The sequence below is a fragment of the Neofelis nebulosa genome, chromosome 1 (genome assembly GCF_028018385.1).
Source record: "Neofelis nebulosa isolate mNeoNeb1 chromosome 1, mNeoNeb1.pri, whole genome shotgun sequence".
NCBI classification, from domain to species: Eukaryota; Metazoa; Chordata; class Mammalia; order Carnivora; family Felidae; genus Neofelis; species Neofelis nebulosa.
This window is the reverse complement of record NC_080782.1, coordinates 21,789,649-21,811,867: the sequence shown is the minus strand read 5'-3', so window position 1 is coordinate 21,811,867 and position 22,219 is coordinate 21,789,649. Positions and strand designations below refer to the sequence as shown.

Here is a 22,219-nt window from a genome sequence, read left to right as displayed (position 1 = left end):
TATTTAGTTTTAACTGTCTCACTTCTAATTATTTTCAATTGTATATATTTCAATGATTCCTGCTATGGTGTACCTTATACCTAAAATGATATCTAAAAATATGATCTAACAATATGATTAATGAGAGCAGTTATTCCATTGCATTTCTACCAACACCTTCACCTCTCCAAAACTGCTATTCAAATAGCAGTCAAGATGAATGTATTTCTGCTTGAAATAAAAAAGGGATATCAAATAGTGTCAGCAGTTTTGGACAGTTTTGCTTGCATTATTTTGCATAACAACTAATACTCGCATTTGACAAATTTCTTTTGATCATCTCATTTGATCATTGAAACCACTTCATGTGGAAAGCATGGGAAATAGAACTTTAAATCCCCATTCTGTTAATTAGGAGCCAGGATTCTGAATGATTAAGCAGCTGAATTAAGATCAAATAACCTGGTAGCCTAATAACAATATTCCAAGCCTTTTAATATTATTTTAGTTGTGTTCTACTACCAAATAATAGTTTATCATGCAAACTGAAAATAATTGTTTCATTTTTTAGGGCTGCCTACAATTTTAAAAAAACATTTGTTATTATGTAATTTATCTGTATGTGTATGTTTAGATGTCTTAAAATAAGAACTATTAAGTCATTACATATTTAGAAAGAAGTGATATAAACTTGCTATAGTATCCAAAATATGCACAACTGATTTTCAAAATTTGATACTATGTAGTTGGATATTATTTCAAAATCATTGTTCATTGATTAACTTTGACATTATTATAATTAGTACATGTTTCAGTCTAAAATAGTTTTTTATGATGAAAACAAAATTATAACCACCTTTGCTGAGTGAAATGATATAAAATGTTTCTTAACTATGTGTGTCATCTAGACAGAAGAACCAGGGGTTTGCAAAGAAGTTATTTCTTTTCACCTCAAATGAAATCTCATCCATCTGAGAAAAGAGGCAGTTCTCTTATCTTTTAGGTATTCATTCCAATAATATGAAAGAGAATTATCAAATTAGACAGAAGTCCTAGGAAATCATACAGCCTAGGATGAAATATGAGTTGCTGTGTTTTCTTTAATATTTTAAAATATGTTAGCTTGGTATAGATCCGTGGAAGTACTGGACTGATCCATATAGGTCGACCAGTGGGATAATGTAGATACATATGATGATGTCTTTATGGGCTTATATTTGAGATGAAGATACATCTAAAATCATACTTTCCATTTCAACTGCCTGTTGATGAGTATTCTAAAGTAGTTTGGTTTTCTGGTAACACCCTTTAACCTTTATAACACATTATTTTTTATCCTGCATATATGTTATTTTACCAGGTATTTTGACAAATAGTACAAAAACTGTCACTTATCCTTCTGGAAATAGATTTGATATACATACAGGAATAAAAAGTATAATTCGGATGACAGATATTTGAATAAGACACATTTTGATAATAACTGATTTATAGTTGAATAACTTTTAAAGTTTTCAAAGAATTAACTCAATTAACTCATTTTAAAAACCAGAATACTTATTTATCAGAGACTATTTATATTTAAACTCAGATACCTGCATTTTCTCCCATATTATTTTGTGCTATTTAATGGAATATTATCTCTTATTCTGTATATTCCAATCATTTATCTAATTCAAACATATTCTATCTCATCTAGGTTACATTAATATTTATCAAATACGTAATAATATCAGGACTAGAGTAAGCACTTGTATATTTTATTTAAAAAAATCTTTGCTCATTCCATACCATAAAATATAGAATATATAAGTTTATACATGGAAGAAGGCTTATAGATTATTTTGTGCAAAAAGCCCTTCCTGTAAGGCAATCTATATTTATATAAACTTTAAATTACGGGCAGCACAATTTCTTATTGTTGCAGCCTTAAAAATGCGTATTTGGTGGGGTACCTGGGTGGCTCAGTTGGTTAAGCAGCTATCTTTGGCTCAGGTCATGATCTCGCAGTCTGTGAGTTCAAGCCCCACGTCGGGCTCTGTGCTGACAGATCACAACCTGGAGCCTGCTTCAGATTCTATGTCTCCCTCACTCTCTACCCCTCCCCTGCTCTGTCTCTCTTTCTCTCTCAAAAATAAATAAACATTATTTTTTTTAAGTGAGAATTTGGGTAATTGTCAATTTTATTGCCTCTGTGCCTAGAATTCCAACAAAACAGAAACACAACAACAACAACAACAACAACATAGAGATGTATGGCTCTGGTTGCAGCTTTTCATATTAATAAAAGAGGATTTAAAAGTTACAGATAGATCTTGATCCTATTTATGGAGGATAGTTATTATTAGTACTAAGATTGACATCACTGTATTAATTGCTTCCTGTTTGGCCCAACAATAGACTTCGTATGTATATCTAGTTTTAAATATAAATGTACATATTATACACACACATGGAAGACACTACATTTGATTTAAGCACTTATTTTAATAAATAAGTAAAAATGAGCCCAAAAGAATTGAACTGGCTTGCCCCAAAACATAATTTATTACTATACTATTGTAAACAGAAAAACAATGTTTAATAAATGCAGGGAAAGCTGGATAATTTTAATGCCTTACTATTTGTCCCCACTGTAAAATAGTTATGCTTATTATGAAAAACATAGTTTGGAATACTTCCAATTTTATTAGATTCTTAGTAATTCCTCAAAAGCAACATTTTTTTAAGTTTTTATCTAATTCAAATGCCCCCTCATTAAAATTAAATCCAAATAAGAGGAAAGGGAGTGAGTGCATTTTGCATTAAGATTTTAGACCTGTTCACGATCTCACGGTCCGTGAGTTCGAGCCCCACGTCAGGCTCTGGGCTGATGGCTCAGAGCCTGGAGCCTGTTTCCGATTCTGTGTCTCCCTCTCTCTCTGTCCCTCCCCCGTTCATGCTCTGTCTCTCTCTGTCCCAAAAAAATAAAATAAACGTTGAAAAAAAAAATTAAAAAAAAAAAAGATTTTAGACCTGTTAATATATAAAACATGTCTAAATAAAGTCTATAAATTTTATATTTTTAAATTATATGGTTCTTTTGTCATAAGTAATCCTGTTTTAAGGGAAAATAAATATTAACTCACTATAATTTTGTAGATGTTATTTCTATGCTTTTACTGATATAAATAACCAATTGCAGAGAAAACTAAAGGATGATCTTAAACTAATAGTTAAAGCCCATGCATAATCAGACAACAAAAAGTGCTTCTATAAATGAAGTAATGCACAGTCATTTAATTCTAATATTATCTTCCTTATATTAGTGATTTTCACTTAAACCAGAGCTAAAAAAACTACTACCATTAACTTTGGGGGGGTAAATAAAGTCTTCTAAAATAAAATGAAATTTCTTTATTATTATCCTATCCTTCTCCCCAATATACCCCCTAATGGTCTCCTCGATACTGTCCCTTTCTTCCTATTTATTTTTGTCCGAATTGTGTCTCCTGTTTCTCTCACACCAACTCCTCTCCTTGCTCTATATCTCTGCCCCTACTTCCTTCTATCAAAACCATATGCTACATTCCATTGTGTTGCTCAGAATCATTTTTTAGTTAAAATTAAATGACTCTAATTAATTGTTGAAATTTTAAATGCATTGCATCTTCTGATCAGAACACATAATCTGGACAATATTTAAGGATATATAATGAAGGCAAATGGGATGCATTGATTTTAATATTTATAGCAGAGCCCAACTTTTTTCTCATTGACTGGGTAGTTCACCATACTGGTCTCTCAAAAACTTACCCAGTTCCTCTCCAACACCATCACTTCAACAAGAAATCCTTTTGCAGTTTTCACAGTTGGCACATATAACTCATCAATGAACTCTTTATGACTTAACCCAAGCCCTTTCTTAGCAGTCACTACCTGTGGATTCAATAACGTGTCTAATCACAGCCATAATGCCAGACAAGCCACTTAGTAAAGAATTTAGAGTGCTGTTTCCTTCCTCAGATTGTCTAGGATGCATCCCATCTCTGTCACCTACCAGGTGACCATGAGCCACTTCTATATGTCTCAAGGCCTATATCTTATGCTAATCATAAGAATAAAGTAATCATACAAATTAAGGGCTGGGTATTCTGCCTCGTCTACCTTACAGTCTATAAACGTACATTCTCATTATGACTTTCTGCTGGAAACCATGCTGGGCTTCAGTTAAAATCTGAATAAGACCAGACAGGCCCCTGCCTTTGGAGAGATTACATCATACAGGACAAAGCCTGCAAATAAATTTATCATGATATGACAAATGTCATGTCATATGATACATTTGTCATTTAAGCTTCACTATAATTTTTTAATCTTTGTTTAATATAAAAGTAAAATATTTAGATTATTTGAGAGCAAATGAAAATTATAAGTGTTTCAGAAAATTCAGAGGGAGATAAAAATCAAAATCTTTTAATTCATCTTTATAAACACATATTTACGAAATTGGTACAAAAAACATAAAAACCACCTTCTAATTTTATTGCTAAATAGTACTAACTGATAATAAGTCACTGCGTTTATGAAAAAAAAAAAAAAGTACAACTCTCCATTCCCTAATGTCCAACACATTAGGTACTTCTCTTTTTTCATTCTGCTATTATAAATATCATAGTATTAAGCTGTCAGTGTTTTTCAGTGTTTATCAGCATTCCTAATCATTACCATGATTCTACAAGAACAGATCGTAGTTTATATGAGTGTTTTTAACATTTTAGTTACATTACAAAATTTATTTTTATTATTTAGATTGAATTATTTTTTTCTTTTTTAGGTCAAGTATTTTTGGATATGTTCAAAGATCACATACCTACAATAAAAAGCAAACAATAGAAAACAAATTTAACAGCAAAATACATTATTAAAAGTGTCAAAAGGTATAGAGAAGTGTTTTTACCTGTTTCCACTATGAAATTATACCCACAGTAAAAGAAAAATGAAACTGGTTAGGAAAATACCGGTCATGAAATTGATGAATTCACTACTTACATTTAGAATACTGATTACACTTAATAATTCATGATTCAAATAATCCTCAAGTATGAAAATAATTATTATTCTCACTAATATATGTTCACATAAAATTATATTTAAAAATTCATATAAGTCAGAAAAACACTTTAGTTGAACTTATAAACATTATTGTATTCTATTGTATTATACATATTATATTATAATATAACTATTATTTTTGCCTTGGTCTGGCTAGGACATGAGTGAGTGTTCTTTAAATGACAAAGGAGTACCCCTGGGATGGACGAGTGAGTTGTACTGTGTCTTCTTACAGAACATATCAATTCTGTTGCAGCTGAGGAAACAGAGGCCTCAAGAGAAAGAACTCAAGTTTTCTATGCTAATTAATTTTGAAAAAAACCCATAAAAACGAATGCTGCTAGATTCCTGTGTTAGTATTCAGATACATTGATGGGAAATGAGCTGTTAGTATAATCTTAACATACAATTAATAATTTTTAAGCATATACATGCAAATTTTGAGAAACATTCATTACAACTAAATTAGACCAGTTCTGAGTGTGTAACGTATGGGGGTTTTAAAGTAAGTGATATGGCCAATATGGAATTTGCCCTGTCCTAAAGAATTTCACAATCTAGGTAGAATCAGAGTCAAACTTCGGAAAATTCTATGTAGTATACTAGAAAATGTCATACAAACTCATTTTGCCCAAGGGATACATGGTAGGCTTTAATCAATAGTAGTTTTACAACCATGCTTTGAATCTTTATAGCGATTAGTGAGATATCAGAAAAGCCCATTAATATACTGCATTATGTTTAGCCCCTTTAAAACCTTTTTATCTTTTAAATATAAAAAATTGTGATAAAGTTAAAAGTCAGTGGTTTAAGTTTCAGAAAATAAAATTAAACAGAGTAGTGTTAAATTATAGTATTGCATGTGACAAAATCTATACTTAATTTGGGGGAAATATCTACTGATTTACTTATGTGCAGCAAATAATATGTAGCCTATCAATAGATATAATCATATATGACTATGTTAACTATATTTTAAAGGGAGGCCCAGATGCTTAATAATCATTTATATCTTACACACACACACAAAATTACAGGTCAATTTTATGCCCTTTTTTCCCCATGAAAACAGGGTCCCTCTATTTTTTATTCTATGTATAATATACATTTAATTTATCAGAGTAAAAAGCAACCTGGATGTTACCAATACTGGTTTTATCTTTGAATATACATTTCCAGTAAGCAAGAAATGCATTAATTGAAAATTGCATGCACATTGTACTCAGAGAAAAATTGTTCCTCACAATATTTTTGGTCAACTAAAAGTGCAGTGCATTTGTCTCATTATATTCATTTTTGTGATAAAATAGGTTGCTGATTTTTTTCTCAGATAGCTCAAACAATAAAATTATGGGGTATTTAATTTTTAAAAAAATGAAAAAAGAGAAGTGTTTTGTTTTTTGTGGTTGTTGTTTTTTTGAGGCAGCATCATTTCAACACATTTCTCTGAACATGTACCATCATCTAACACACCACATGACCCACCAGCAATACTTTTTCGGAAAGACCGTTTCAAAGTTAGAAGTATTTAAGTATCTTTGTTTGGGTGGGTGGGATTCGTGTAGGTACGTCTGTCATACAAGTGACCGCAACAGATGCAGATGATGCCAACTATGGAAACAGTGCGAAAGTGGTCTACAGCATACTGCAAGGACAGCCATATTTTTCCGTGGACCCAGAATCAGGTAATAGCCTTTCATACTTGGTTTCTTTCTCATCTCATTATGTAATACATCCGGATGCACAATTATAGATTTTTCTGTATTTTAAGAGCTATTGATTCAGTATCATGCTTCCACTTATTCCCCATAGTTATTCCATGGAAATAAAAGCAAATTTCATATTATTTAAATAGATTATTTGAACTGTTATCCTTTTAGACTATTATCTACAGAGTTTAAATTTACGACACCAAATACAAAATTTGAGATTTAGCACTTTTTGAGTCCTAGGAAATACTCAAAACAGAAAGAATGTGAAAATCATCAAATTAAGTAAGCTTATTCATCTGAATATTTTTTAATGAAGTTAATTTTTTTAAATCAAAAAATATAATTAAATTGATTTAGCCAAGCTCATTCCCTGTACAATAGCCAGTGGAAGAATTCTGTCTGTTCTGTCCATTACATTAAATTGGTTATGGATTTCATACAGTTAGGTACACCAGCTTTTTGGCTGTTTGTTATGATGAACTTCTATAAAATAGATCTTGCATAGGTTAATCTTAGAACTCAGTGATTAAATTGTAAAATATTTGTCTACTTTTTCTAAAAGGCATAATAAAAACTGCACTACCAGACATGAGCAGAGAAAATAGAGAACAGTACCAAGTGGTTATACAAGCCAAAGACATGGGCGGCCAGATGGGAGGCCTTTCTGGAACCACCACCGTAAACATCACTCTGACAGATGTCAACAACAATCCTCCACGATTTCCCCAGAGTAAGGAAGGTTTTATTTCTCTCGTGTAGGAAGCCTTCTCCAACACACTACGAATAGGGGCTTAGATTTGTACCAGTGTTTTCACTATTCGGTTGTGAACAAAGACAAATCCACAACCTATCCCTCCGACAAAATATTATAATTTCCCATAAATTGACTTCCCAATATTGGCTGTGATCATCTCACTCTTTCTCTTATCTGTTTCACGGTTTAGAGCATGGACTCTTAGTTCTGACAGCCTGGTTTCAAATCCCATGTCTGTCACTCGTCAGACCTCAGTTATCTGAGATTATCTTATACACAGTTATCCTATCTGTATATAAGAATTATACTCCCTTATTTAATTGATTCTAAAACACAGACTTGATATTTTAAAGTCTCAGATATCAGATACGAGTATTACAATCAACACAAAATGGGTTCAAATGGCAGCATTTGTTTTTCTTTTTTTTTTTTTTTTTTAATTTTTTTTTTCAACGCTTTTTATTTATTTTTGGGACAGAGAGAGACAGAGCATGAACGGGGGAGGGGCAGAGAGAGAGGGAGACACAGAATCGGAAACAGGCTCCAGGCTCCGAGCCATCAGCCCAGAGCCTGACGCGGGGCTCGAACTCACGGACCGCGAGATCGTGACCTGGCTGAAGTCGGACGCTTAACCGACTGCGCCAACCAGGCGCCCCAGCATTTGTTTTTCTTAATGGCCTTTTGAGTTGTGGTATGCCTTCTTTCTGATGACATCTGAGACATGTTTGCTAGTATCTGTTATCTACTTGTAAAGGTCAAATCAGTCAATACCCTTTTAGTCATCACCATTTTAGGCACGTATGTTAAATCCTGAATGCTTTGCATGCCATGAATTCCCACACAAACAGATTCCAATCCTTTCCATTTTGCAGGGAATACAAATATGAAGGGCCTATTTTGAAATGTTCAGTTGAGGGGGTCTCAAATTTAAATTTATGATATTGAATCTAATACATTAGAGCATTTTTCCAAGCTAATCAAAATTAAACTATGTGATGATTCAGCTTTGGATGGTTGACATATGTATCTGATAAATGTTTTAAAAAGTTTGCTAAGAATATGAACAATAAGCCTAATTAACATAAATCTAAACTTTGCATTCAGTTTCCTTAAATATAAACTGAAACAGTATGACTTGATGAATTCTCAAACGGCTTGGCACTCTATAATTCCATGATCCATTATAATCTTAGCAAAAGGTTTAGAACAATAATAGTAGTAATAACAAAAAATGTTTAAGAACTATCCCCGGGCTAAACATATAAAAGACATAATTTCATGTAATTCTCATTAAAAAAAAAAAAACTATGAGATGATTGCTGTCATTATCACCCAATTTTATAGATGAAGAAATCAAGGGTTAGAGAATTTAACTTGCCCAGTGATGAGAATTCAAATCCAGGCAGCTGGATTTAGAAGTCCTCCTTAATCACCAAACAAATTAGAAAGAGAAGACTTTGAATCAGAGAGACTTAGTTTTGCATGCTGTTTTTCTCAATTTTATAGGATTGTTTCTTTGAGCCCTATCCCTACCTTGGTATTATGAGGACGGATATTAGAATTAAATAAATTAATATAGAGGGCCTTTGGCCTTATACAGAATGCAGCACATTTTAAATGTTTAAAAACATTTCTAACTTTCATTAACTTTTTTTTTTAACTTTTTCCTATTGATTCTTGAACAAATTGTCACAAACTAAAATCCTTTCAAGGACACCACAATGCAATATAATTGGCTGGAACTGAAGGAAACAGAAACATTCATATCCCTTAAAGGCATTAACAAGCAAAAAGGAAGGAAGGAAGGAAGGAAGGAAGGAAGGAAGGAAGGAAGGAAGGAAGGAAGGAAGGAAGGAAATTCCTGTGTATGGGTTTATTTTTCTATCTCTGACCTAGAATGTAAGAATAAGTGCATGTTTTTGAAATAATTTGAAAGTTGTGAAAAAGTATAATGACAATATTGAAAGCTCCAGATAAGCGGTAAATAATTGGTTTTCTTGCCCTCTTAAGTAAAAGTTCTGGATTCTAATATCGTGCCTACCATCTGTTATCTCAATAACCTTGGAGCATCCACTTAATCTTCCTGGAACTTATATTTCTCATTTACAAAGTGAGAGTGCTCTGCCTTTATAAATTATTTTTCCAATTTAATAAATCTATAATTTTTGACAGCTTACAATTCAATATGATGAAAAACTCTCCCAGTTTAAAATTAATTTATTGAAGTAAAAAAGGCAGAGGAAAAGAAAGGTTTTTGTTATCTGAAGATGAAATGCCAAAACAGCTCTGATTGAATTTTCAGGTACGTATCAATTTAATTCTCCCGAGTCCGTACCGCTTGGAACCCATGTTGGAAGGATAAAAGCCGATGACCCTGATGTGGGGGAGAATGCTGAAATGGAATACAGCATTGCTGAAGGAGATGGAACAGACATGTTTGATGTCATCACTGACAAGGACACACAGGAAGGGATTATAACTGTCAAACAGGTTTCTTTACGCTGTCTTCATTTTTTCATTGAGTGCTTATAGTTTATTTTTGCTTTTCAGTTAAGGGAAGAAAAGCCTAGGATTTATTTTTCCCATCTTTACAGTCTTCATAGAAGGGGGTATAGTTGTGGCTTCATCTCAAGTTACGCATCTTCACCACTGACACTTAAAAAGTGATACAAAGCCTTAATTGCTTGTGCTTTTATAGCAGACACTCAAGGTAGGACCAGACAGCCTCGAAAGTCCTTGTTTTATACTCTCCCTGGCTGAAAAAATAGGCATGCAGTCATAACTTTATTTCACACACTTTTCAAAATATTCCAATTTGTCTCTTCAAGTAGATGAAACTTGAAGATGTGTGTTTTATTTTGGATTTCTTGATTTTTAATGCAGTGTGGGAGAACATGATGAAACTTTATCTAGAATAATCCGGCTAAATATTGATCATGTTCTATTTTCCTGATTTTTCTGTTTCCATTCACATCTTGCTTTCCATAGTGTTCAGATGAATGAAATATGCTTTTTCTTTTTAAAATATCAGTTTTAGAAATGTTGGAACTAAGGGGGCAACTTACATGAGCAGTTTGCTAAATCTCTACTTCATTTTATATTTACTCTGATTTTAACTTTGTATAACTTTAATAATAATAGTAAATAATCTGTATATCCATTAGATAATACATTTGCCTGTGACCATCAAAATGTGAATTGCATTAATAAGTGGGATTCAGTCTTAATGTGCATACCATTATATTCAGTTACCCCCTATGAATAAGTGTAAGACAAAACAAAAAATTACTAGTTTATTTGATATACCTATGCAGCAATAACTGAGGAAGTTTTTTAACCATAATTCCTGGCACCGGTAACAGAGCTGGATATTCAAATTTAATATTGTCTTCCCTTGTCATATCTGCTATATTATACTAATTTTTCTTATTTAACTCCAGAATTTAGATTTTGAAAGCAAAATGCTGTACACTTTAAAAGTGGATGCAAGTAACACTCACCCTGATCCACGATTTCTACACCTGGGACCTTTCAAAGACACAGCTGTGGTCAAAATATCTGTAGAAGATATAGATGAGCCTCCTGTGTTTAGCAAACTTTATTACTTGATAGAAGTAGATGAAGATGTAAAGGAAGGCAGCATCATTGGACAAGTTACAGCATATGATCCAGATGCTATGAACAATTTAATAAAGTAAGTATTTTGTGATAATTTAAGTTTGCAGAAAAATAATCATCGTCCATTTACAAGCTGTTTGAAAAAAATAACATGGTACTATGTATGATCAAGTACAGTAATAAGACTAAATCCTTCCATAGCACGATTCTTAGTTGAACTAACTTCTAAGTGATCTCAATATATTATTGTATTTGACTCATCATTTTGCAAGGTAGATCCTATTATTATACCTGACTGCAGATGATAATATGAAGACACAGCATTTAAATAACTTGCCAAACAATTAGTCAGTGGCAAAGCTGGGTTTGAGAATCAGGCCATCTGGCTCTAAGAGTCTGTGATTTTAATCCTCCGCTGTAGTGATTCTTATCTCATTGCCTCTCTTGGAGAAGTCATAGTTCAAATAATAAATGACCTAAACAAATAAATTAGAAGAAAAATTTGTTCTAGGAATGCTATTAAGAGGTAATTTGAAAATGTGGAAACATCTTTTAAAAATAGTCACTAGGCATCAAAATTTTTGGAAAAAACGATATGTCAACCTTTTCTAATAACAGAGAATTAGTAAAGAAAGTAATGATACTCGCAAATATAAAACATATTAAAATTAGTATCATATTGTGTAGTATAGCGTAAATACTTTCCCAAAGTTTGAATATAGTATGGACCATTTCAAAGATTTCAAATATGCCAGAATCTTAAGTGATTGCTTTATATGGTTCTTAAGGGGAATGTAAATATAGTTGTGAAATTAATGAATGAATACAATGGGTGGCTGAAGATGAGTGTCTGATTGTGGCATTAAATTCATGACATGAGACTGTCAAACATGTTGCCTATCCCTTCTTCTGTAAAATAATGGTTACCGTTTATTGAGCACCTGGTATAAACTAGAGAGTCTGAAGAGATATATATTTATTAGCTCAGCTCAGCCTCATTACAACTTTATTGGGCAGATACAACTCTTATCACCCAAATTTTATAGAAGAATAAATAGAGATGCAAAGAGTTAAGGACACAGTGTAATATAGTTAGCAGACCAAGGATTCAAACTTCAGTTGATCTGAATACATAGCCAATTCTTTAGCAGTCATACTCTGCTTTCCTAATGACCTGTTTACTAATTAGAGATAATTAATATAATGTGCTGCATTTGTAGACTAATTTGACTGACTTCAGTTATACAAGGTAGATCCCTCAGGGACAAAATTCTGCAAAAGGCAAAACATGTATTTTGCCCCTCAGAATTTGGTCTAGTTTCTCTTCATTTTCCCCATTTCCCACAGTAGGGAGTTTCATCAGCTCCAGCTACAGACATGTTAGCTTAGAAAATTACAGCCTTTTTAAAAAAATTATTTGAATGTTTATTTATGAGAGAGAGAGAGATTCCCAACAGGGGAGGGGCAGAGAGAGAGGGAGACACAGAATCCAAAACAGGCTCCAGGCTCTGAGCTGTCAGCAAAGAGCCCGACACGGGGCTCGAACCCACAAGCCATGAGAACATGACCTGAGCCGGTCGGACATTTAACCAACTGAGCCACCCAGACACCCCAGAAAATTACAACCTTTTCATTCTTCTTTTTTTAACACTTGTATTAAGGTATTATTGACCAACAATAAACTGCACAACTTTGTATGATTTGAGAAACTCTTGTATATTCATACACCCATTAAAACATCATCAAATTCAAGATAATGTAGATATATCTTACCCCAAAAAGTTTCTTCATGTCTTTTTTTTTTTTTTTTCTCAACGTTTTTTATTTATTTTTGGGACAGAGAGACAGAGCATGAACGGGGGAGGGGCAGAGAGAGAGGGAGACACAGAATCGGAAACAGGCTCCAGGCTCCGAGCCATCAGCCCAGAGCCTGACGCGGGGCTCGAACTCACGGACCGCGAGATCGTGACCTGGCTGAAGTCGGACGCTTAACCGACTGCGCCACCCAGGCGCCCCTCTTCATGTCTTTTTAATGCCTCCCTCCCAAACTTCCCAAAACCCACCCCTGATCCCCAGGCAAACAACGATCGGGTTTCTGTTGATATAGGTCAGAATGGATTCTGTTTTCTTGAATTTATACCAATGCAATCATACAGTGTTTATTCTCTTTCGTCTAACTTGTTTCACTTAGCATAACCATATTGAGACTTTTCCATGTTGTTATATTCCAATGTACAGAAATACCACATTTTGTTTATCTGTTCACTGATCAGTTGATAAGTACATATGCAAATATTTGCGCATTGGTATTTGTATAGTTATATGTTTTCACTTTTCTTGAAAACATACCTAGAAGAATTATGATCAGATCATCAGGCAGATATGTATTGAACGCTTAAGAAACCAGCATATTATTTAAAGTTAAACAATGGCTATACAATTTTACATTTTAAAGTGGCTATACAGTTTAAAGTGGCTATACAATTTTACATTTTTACCAGCAATTATGATGGATTCAGTTTCTATATAGCCTCACCAATACTTGGGAGCCTCTTTAGCCATTCTACTAGGGGTATAATTGTATCTCTATGCCGATATGTTGAGCATTTTTTCATATGTTCAATATGAAATATGTTTGATTTATTTTTCATATATTGAACAAGCTCTGCATTATTGGGATAAATGCCACTTAGCCACATTATGCTATTGTTATTATATATTGTTGAATTCAATTCACTAAAGTTTAAAAATAATTTTGCACCTTTTTTTAGAAGGGGAAGGGGAGAGGGAGAGAGAATCTTAAGCACACTCCAGCACAGATCCCAAATCAGAGTCCGATGCAGGGCTCAATCTCAGGAACTGTCAGATCATGACCTGAGCCAAAATCAAGATTAATGCTTGACTGACTAAGCCACCCAGGCGCCCCAGGACTTATTTTCATTGGAACATTATTTTACAGTTTTGTTTTCATGTAACATCTGTTTGGATTTAGCGTCATGGTAAGACTGTCTCACAGAATGCAGTCATAAGTATAAGATCCTCTTTTAATTTTTTGGAAGAGTTTGCATAGAAATGACATTATTTTTCCCTAAATGTTTAGTACAATTTAAAAGCAAAGGATGATATTCTCTTTTTTCTATGAGTCACAACTACAAATCCTATTTCCTTACCAGTTGTAAGACTTCAGGTTATCTTAACTCTTACATGAGCCTGTTTGGGTTTGTTTTCCTTTTCCTTCATCTTTCAGGGCATTTGGTAGTTTCATCAAAGTTGAAAAAAAGTTGTTCATAATATTCCTATTGTCCTTTTGATACCTCTAATAATAATAGTCCTCTATGATACTGTTAATTTGTATCTACTTCTGTCTTTTTCCTGACCTGTGTGAGTAAATGATTTTTTCAATTGTTTGTTTTCTCTTTTTTTTCCTCTGATTATTCTTTCTTCAGCTTACATTGAGTTTCATTTGCTGCTCTTGCCTATTTCCTTGATTCAGAAGCTGAGATCATTGATTTGAGACTCATTCTTATTTTCATATATACATTTTAGTGCTAAATAAATTTTTTATTTATATTTATTTATTTTTATTTATTTAGGTACAGCTTTAGAGGCCAAAGATGTTTTTTTCTACCAATACAGTAAAACTTCTGCATTGCCCTTATCTTTATTGTTCTCTTTGTAACTTGTCAGTTGTTCCTTAGGATGCTTTTAAATTGTGTCACTACTTTTAAGTAATTTGATTATGATGCTCCTGTCTATAGTATGCTTCATTCATTTTGTATTTGAAGTTTATAAAGCTTCCTGAATATGTAACTTTATGCCTTTCTTCAAATTTGGAACAGTTTTCAGCTGTAATCTCTTTAATATTTTTTTGCCCTACATTCTTCTTTTTAAGGACATTTAATTATAATTATACTAGGTCTCTTGAAAACGTAACACAGTGCACTGGTGCTGTTTATTTAATCTTCTCTTTTCCCTCCTAGTCATTTTAAATAGTTCCCATCCATCTTCATCTTCAAGTTTACCAAGCTTTTTTTTCCCCCCAATATCTAACCTGCTTTAATTCCATCTAGAATATTTTTCATTTTACAGGTTATAGTTTCTCCTCTGAAAGTGTTATTTCTCAGTGTTTTCAATTGCTAGGATTTTCTTCAATCATATTTTCTTTCAGTCATATTTTCTTGTTTTTTGCATGCCTGTAATTTTTGATTGGATATCAAACATTGTGCTCTCACTGTGGTTAGTGTTAGATAGCTTTGCATTTTCATAAATATTCTTGAGCTCCATTCAGATGTGTGATTAAGTTACTTGAAACATCTTAATCTTTTTGGACCTAGCTTTTGTGCCCTTTTTCTAGACCTAATTTTACCCAATAAATCAAGCAAGACCTTTCAGGGGCACTTAGGTGGCTCAGTCGGTTAAGTGGCCTATTCTTGATCTCGGCCCAGGTCATAATCTCACAGTTCAAGGGTTTGAGCCCTGCATCCAGCTCTGCACTGATGGTGTGGAGTCTGCTTGGGATTCTCTCCCTCTCTCTCTGCCCCTCTGGCTCTCTCTCTCAAAATAAATAAATAAACTTAAAAAAAAATCAAGTAAAACCTTTCTGAGTAGTCTACCAAAGCCCCCTGAGTTTGAACTTTTTCCTTTGGCTGGTGGAAACTAGAATTCTTCCCAGTGACAGGCTAGTTCACAGTTTCATTCCTTCTTATCTTTGTGATTGAATACCTCTGTTGCTTCACTCTATCTGTTCCCACATGAGTTCTGATCAGAACTCCGCTGAAAAGTTGAGTAGCGTTCTCTTCAAATTTCAGTAGTTCCCTCTCTATGAAACTCTCTCCCCTGAATTACTCCATCTTTAAAATTCTAGGCAGTTTGGTTTCAACATGGACTATCAGCATTATCTCCTGACTGAGGGGGCTGACAGACTCCATCTGGGATCCCACTTTCTGTTTCACTGTCTGGAACCTCCCCCTGGCAGCAAACTAAGGAAGTCTTATGTATCATTTCATATCTTTCTCTTTTCTCTGAGATTATGGTCATTGTTCTCTGGTGTCTAATCCTTCAAAAATAATTGTTTCATATATTTCATTTAGTGTTAGTGGATTGTGTGTGTGTGTGTGTGTGTGTGTGTAAGGAGCTGGCAAATCCAACCCTTGTTATTCTATAGTTGTTACAAAGGGACATTCAAAATATCATTTTAAACATGTTTTTGATCAACATATTTAGTCATTCTTACACAGGAAATTTTGTGGCAAAGAAGACAGGTATAATTCTCTTCTCAATAGATACTTCAGTGGCATTTTATTCTATTTTTATCAAGTATTGAAACTTTCAATTTATCAATCACCTAATTTTAGTAAGTAGAGATCATTATAATATATAGAGGTGTATGTATTTTTATTAATTGCGAATATTTGATAATGCCATTAAACTACTCAATAAACTTCTATTGTATAAATAACACACTACCATGTAGGTGATACATGGTTGATGGAAATTTAGTTGCAAACAGTCTTTCAACCTGTATATATATGTATTAGACACAGATGTAAACAGACATAGATATAGATATATAATATGCTCAGTGTATATATAAATATATACTTTTCTATATCTGGAATTTCCTCAGGATACAATTTTGCAGTAAAATTTCTAGCTCAGAGACTGATAAACTTGCAACCTTGCTTCATAGTATATAAAAGTGGCTGGTACATTTTAAGTTTATATCTGTCCCCAAAATATTTGTTTTATAGAGTACTCAAGTATAAAGAAAGAAACAATGTACAGTGGTTTACCTATAAAATCTCAGAAATTATGACAAAGAAGAAAAGTATTGAAGAAACAAATTTATCCTCAATTGTATTTCTAAAATATTGCCAAGCCTGTTAACATATAGGCTGATTCCTGTTTGCATAAAGATATATGCAAAGAAAACATTTATGTATCAAATTACAGTGTGAAAAACTAGCAATAATTCAACAAGGAGACAACATTGTAATATGTGACTCTTTTGTTTGCTCTTATAGAATTTAGAAGGATGACTGATCCCTAGAGCAGAAAATAGGCTATGATAAGCATCATGGACAAATATTTTCCAGGGAAATCTGAGGAACTATTTCTCACTCACCAGTAAATCTGTTCATCAAACATATTTTCTGAAATACATCTGCCACTTGCAACATGAAATTATGATTACAATTAGCAGCTGTTGTCAGTTCTGTTTCACCCCATTAGTAATCATGGATTTCTCAAGTTATAGGGTTGATTATAGCTTTACAGGTTCTGAAAGAACATGTTGTCTCATTTCACACCTATTTTATACTCAACATTTAAAGTTCAACAAATTTTAGAAGAAATCTTTTTTACTGCAAAGTGAGAAGTATGTACACAACAAACCTGATGGAAAAAAAATGCTTTTTTAGTGTTGCTTCAGGAAAATGTACATGATTCCACCCTAAGCTGAAATTGGTGAATAAGTGTGTATGTGTGTGTGTGTGTGTGTGTGTGTGTGTGTGTAACAGTTTCCTTAATAGTTGCCTGATTTTATTATAGAGTAGGATAATTATTATTATTTATTTACAAATTATGATTATTTAAAAATAATGGTGGGTGCCTGGGTGGCTCAGTTGGTTGTGTCTGACTTTGGCGCAGGTCATGATCTCATGAATGGTGGGTTCAAACCCTGTGTCAGGCTCTGTGCTGACAGATCAGAGCCTGGAGCCTGCTTCAGATTCTTTGTCTCCCTCTCTCTCTGCCCTTCCCCACTTGTGCTCTGTCTCTGTCTGTCTCTCAAAACTAAAACACATTAAAAATTTTTTAAAATAAAAATAATGCCACTAATATTTGAAAAAACAACAACAAAAAGATTTGAACTATTCATTCAAGCATTATATAGCCACATTCTCATTTTGAAGGACAATGAAACCTCAATAGGTCATAGATAGAAAACACATTTCTGGAAAGCAGTGGATTGAAAGAAAAGAACAAACTTATTACCTAATTGTATTGACTTAGTCAGAGAAAGATGTACTTGGAATTCAGGAAAGGAAAGGGAATGCTATCTTTGACATATTTCTGCATAGTACTGATTTGTTCTGTTGTCTGTAATTTACTTTACATATTTTATTGTGCTAGATGAAAATGCAGGGATCTGGTACGTGTTAGATTCTTAATGGGAGAACATTAAAAATTAAAAGCAAAGTAAAACCAGAGTTCACTTCCACACCTCAGTTCTCTTGTGCTTTTTACTTATTTGCTGTTTCTGCACATCCTGTTGTTGCAGAAGGTGTTCAGTTAAAAAATTATACCAGTGGTCTTTTAAAAAAAAAACAAAACAAAACTTATTGCTCAAACTTAAATGTAAGGAGATCAATAAAATAGTGTTGTTTTAATAGGCCGTCTACTAGAACACAGAGATAGCTTTGTTCTGTGTTAAGTGTTTATCAGGTTCTTTCTGGTCATCTGTGGTAATCCACTGTATTTATTATTAATAGGCAAATAAAAATGCCCCATTCTGTGTTGAAAATAGAATACTGGCTGCTGGATAAAAGAAAAATATTTCTGGGTTTTGACAAATTGTGAGACATCATTTGCACTAGGGCAAATATAGACCTGGAAGTTGGCAGTATTCATGTTAAACTGAGCTATTTCTAAATTGTCAAAGTGGTTCTCCATCATGAAGTCTCAACCTGAAAAGTAGTGCCTTTCAAGATTGAATCTAAGCGTAGAACAGTCAGAAACCCAGACCTATTTTGGTCCCACATAAGTTCCAAGTGAGTCAAATCTGGACTTACATAAAGTTAGAATTGTTAGCTATTCCTCAATCATAGAAACACCCATGCTAATTTCTAGGGCAAGTAATAATAAACATAAAGGATTTTTTTTTTAATTTTGATCTGAAATTCAAACAGTAGGAAGAAATCCAATGTCTGTTTAGCCATAAGCAGATAATGGTTGCTATTGACTTTTCCGACAATGAAAAAATACATATATATTCAGGCAAATATTATAAATTGAATTCCATTCAATACATAGATGTGGTTGAGTTATGTTCTTTTACTGTGCTTTCTTTGTGTTCATTTTAGGTTTGTTTTATTCATGAGCAGAATTTGGTGTAACTATTTAAGTAAAATGGAACATTTTAAAAAATGTTCTAATGACTTTCCTAGTCCACGTTAGGAACTAAATTATAGGAGACTTGATGTCTAGAGTTAGGAAACACTGTATTTTTTTTTTTTTAGGCATGTATTAAGCAATAGAGATTAAAAAGAGAAAATTTAATATGACCGTTGTCCTCAATTTTAGTATATTAATAGTTATTTGCAAAATAAGAGTCAGGGGCGCCTGGGTGGCGCAGTCGGTTAAGCCGCCGACTTTAGCCAGGTCACCATCTCGCGGTCCGTGAGTTCGAGCCCCGTGTCAGGCTCTGGGCCGATGGCTCGGAGCCTGGAGCCTGTTTCCGATTCTGTGTCTCCCTCTCTCTCTGCCCCTCCCCCGTTCATGCTCTGTCTCTCTCTGTCCCAAAAATAAATTAAAAACGTTGAAAAAAAAAAAAGAAAAAAAAGAAAACTAAGAGTCATCTCAGATCCTTGTCTGACATTGAATTGTTGGTTAAAATCTGATAGAACTTTTGTTCCTAGGAGATATACGCATACGCCATTATGTATTTTATATATTGATTTTTATATCTTGGTTCTAGTGATCTGTTTAGGAGTTCCCACATCAAAAGTATCACTAGTATTAGGCAGTGACCATGTATCATATAAGGTTTTTTCAAATCTCCCAAATTATTTTCATAACACCATGTAGAAAAATTATCCTTATGATTATTGAAAAAGTGAGAAGATACTACCATTTCCATGTAGCTCTACTGCCCATTGCACAACTCTTCCAAAGGGCAAGAAGGTGACTGGACTGGTTTTATATTTTGAGACTAAGGTACAGACAAGAATCTAAAACCAACCATGCAAAGTTTTTAGCTATTCCACCTTTGAGATGAAATCCAGTACATACATATTTTTTTTCCCACATGCTCAAACACTTACTTTGAAATAGTATCTGTCAGTTGAGACAATCATTTTATAAAATTTAGCATAAAATAAATTAGGCAAGGCCCATGATGTTAAATTATTATAATTATTTTGGAAATCTGAGTTTACTAATGGATCCTTTAAGTTCAATATAGGTCTTATAGCCATAGACTAAATCACAGGCTCTTTTTTAAAACAACCAAAGCAAACAAACAAAAAAAATCATAGAAAACCTAAATGTATTTTCATCAAATATTTTTTAAATTACAAATGTTTCACAATGTTTAGAACAATAAGATAAAAGCAGTGTGGGTGGTAAACCATAAGAGGCTCTTAACTACTTAACTGTAGAGAACAAACTGGGGGTTGCTGGAGGGGAGGTAGGCAGGAGGATTTGGGCTAAATGGGCAATGAGAATTAAGGAGGGCAATTGTTGAGATGAGCACTGGATGTTGTATGTAATTGATGAATCACTAAATTCTACTCCTGAAACCAATATTACACTATATGCTAACTAATTTGAATTTAAATAAAATCTTGGAAGCAAAAAAAAAAAAAAAAAAAAAAAAAAGGAACACTGGCTGCTCAATTTCTATTACTTATGTTTATGAAAGTCAATGTTTGATAGTGAATATATTACAGATTTATAATGGGAGCTGTAATTTCCAAATTCACCAGATCAAAAAGGAGTTCATTTGTTAAGTGACTTTAATAAGATATTTAGAAAAATGAGAACTACATCAGATGTTGATTAGTTTCTTTGTTGTCTGTCATTTTCTTCCTTTTTCCATCTTTATTCTGAACAGTTTATCCCATGGTATATAGCTTTACTATATTAAGTCTTGTCTAAAGTCTTATAACATGGGATTGACCTAAGATGTTTGTTAGAAATACAAAATCCCAGCTCCAACACCTGACCCACTGAATCAGAATCCGTTTTTAAAAAGATCCCAAGGTAGGGGTGCCTGGGTGGCTCGGTCAGTTAAGCATCCGACTTTGGTTCAGGTCATGATTTCCTGGTTCATGGGTTCGAGCCCTGTGCTGGGCTCTGTGCTGACAGCTCAGAGCCTGGAGCCTGCTTCAGATCCTGTGTCTCCCTCTCTCTCTCTGCTCGTCCCCCACTCATGCTCTGTCACTCTCTGTCTCTCAAAAATGAATAAACGTTAAAAACAAATTTTTTTAAATAATTAAAAATCAATCAATCAATCAATCAATCCCAATGTAATTCACATGAACGTTAATGTTTGAGAAACACTTATTTTCCTATATGGCTTAATTAGATACTCAGCAGCAGAAACCTCAAAGAGATGTGTTAGTACAGCCTAACATAGCCTGACCTAAGGTATTTTATTATAAGCTAGCCTTTTAAAAGATCTTTCTTATGATTACATTACAGCCTTCTATTGCTGCCATAGCAAATTACCATAAACTTAGTGCGTAAAGTAACTTAAATTTATTATCTTAAAGTTTTATGGGTTCGAGATCTGGGATGAATCTCACTGGGCTAAAGATGTTACTGTGGACAGGGCCATATTCCTGTCTGGACACGGTAGGAGAGCAATCATTTCCTTCCTCATTTAGGTTATTAGTAGATTTCAGTTCCTTGCAGTTGCAGGACTGTAATTCTTATTTTCTTGCTGTCTTTCAGCTGAAGGTTCATTCTGAGTTTCTAGAGGTGGCCTGCATCCTTTGGCATGATACCCCTTCCTGCAATCCTCAAAGCCAGCAATAAGAGATCAATTCCTTTCCATACTTTAAATCTCTTTTTTTTTTCCTCCTGTCTCATTTCTCTAGAGCACATCTCTGCCTTCTTCATCCACTTTAAATGGTTTGCATGATTCATTTAGGCCTATCTAGGTAATTAAGAATAGTCTTCCTTCTCAATGACTTTAACCTTAATCACATTTGCAAAGTTACTTTTACCATGTAAAGTAACATATCCATAGGTTTCAGGGATTAAGAAGTAGGCATCTTTTGGGGGACATGAGGAGGCATTATTTTGCCAATCATAGAGTGTCCGTAATCCAACCCTGATG

The 22,219-nt window shown here is 33.6% G+C and overlaps 1 protein-coding gene across 2 annotated transcripts in view; it reads left to right on the top strand.

The window, feature by feature from the left end:
* The window catches only part of CDH9 (cadherin 9), a 143,499-nt gene that overhangs the window by 107,916 nt on the left and 13,364 nt on the right, over positions 1-22,219 (top strand). For both annotated transcript variants that reach the window (XM_058716365.1, XM_058716373.1), the window contains exons 4-7: positions 6,639-6,758; positions 7,348-7,515; positions 9,842-10,029; positions 10,980-11,233. In XM_058716365.1, the coding sequence (XP_058572348.1) occupies positions 6,639-6,758; positions 7,348-7,515; positions 9,842-10,029; positions 10,980-11,233 (730 nt within the window). The remainder of the gene's footprint in view (positions 1-6,638; positions 6,759-7,347; positions 7,516-9,841; positions 10,030-10,979; positions 11,234-22,219) is intronic.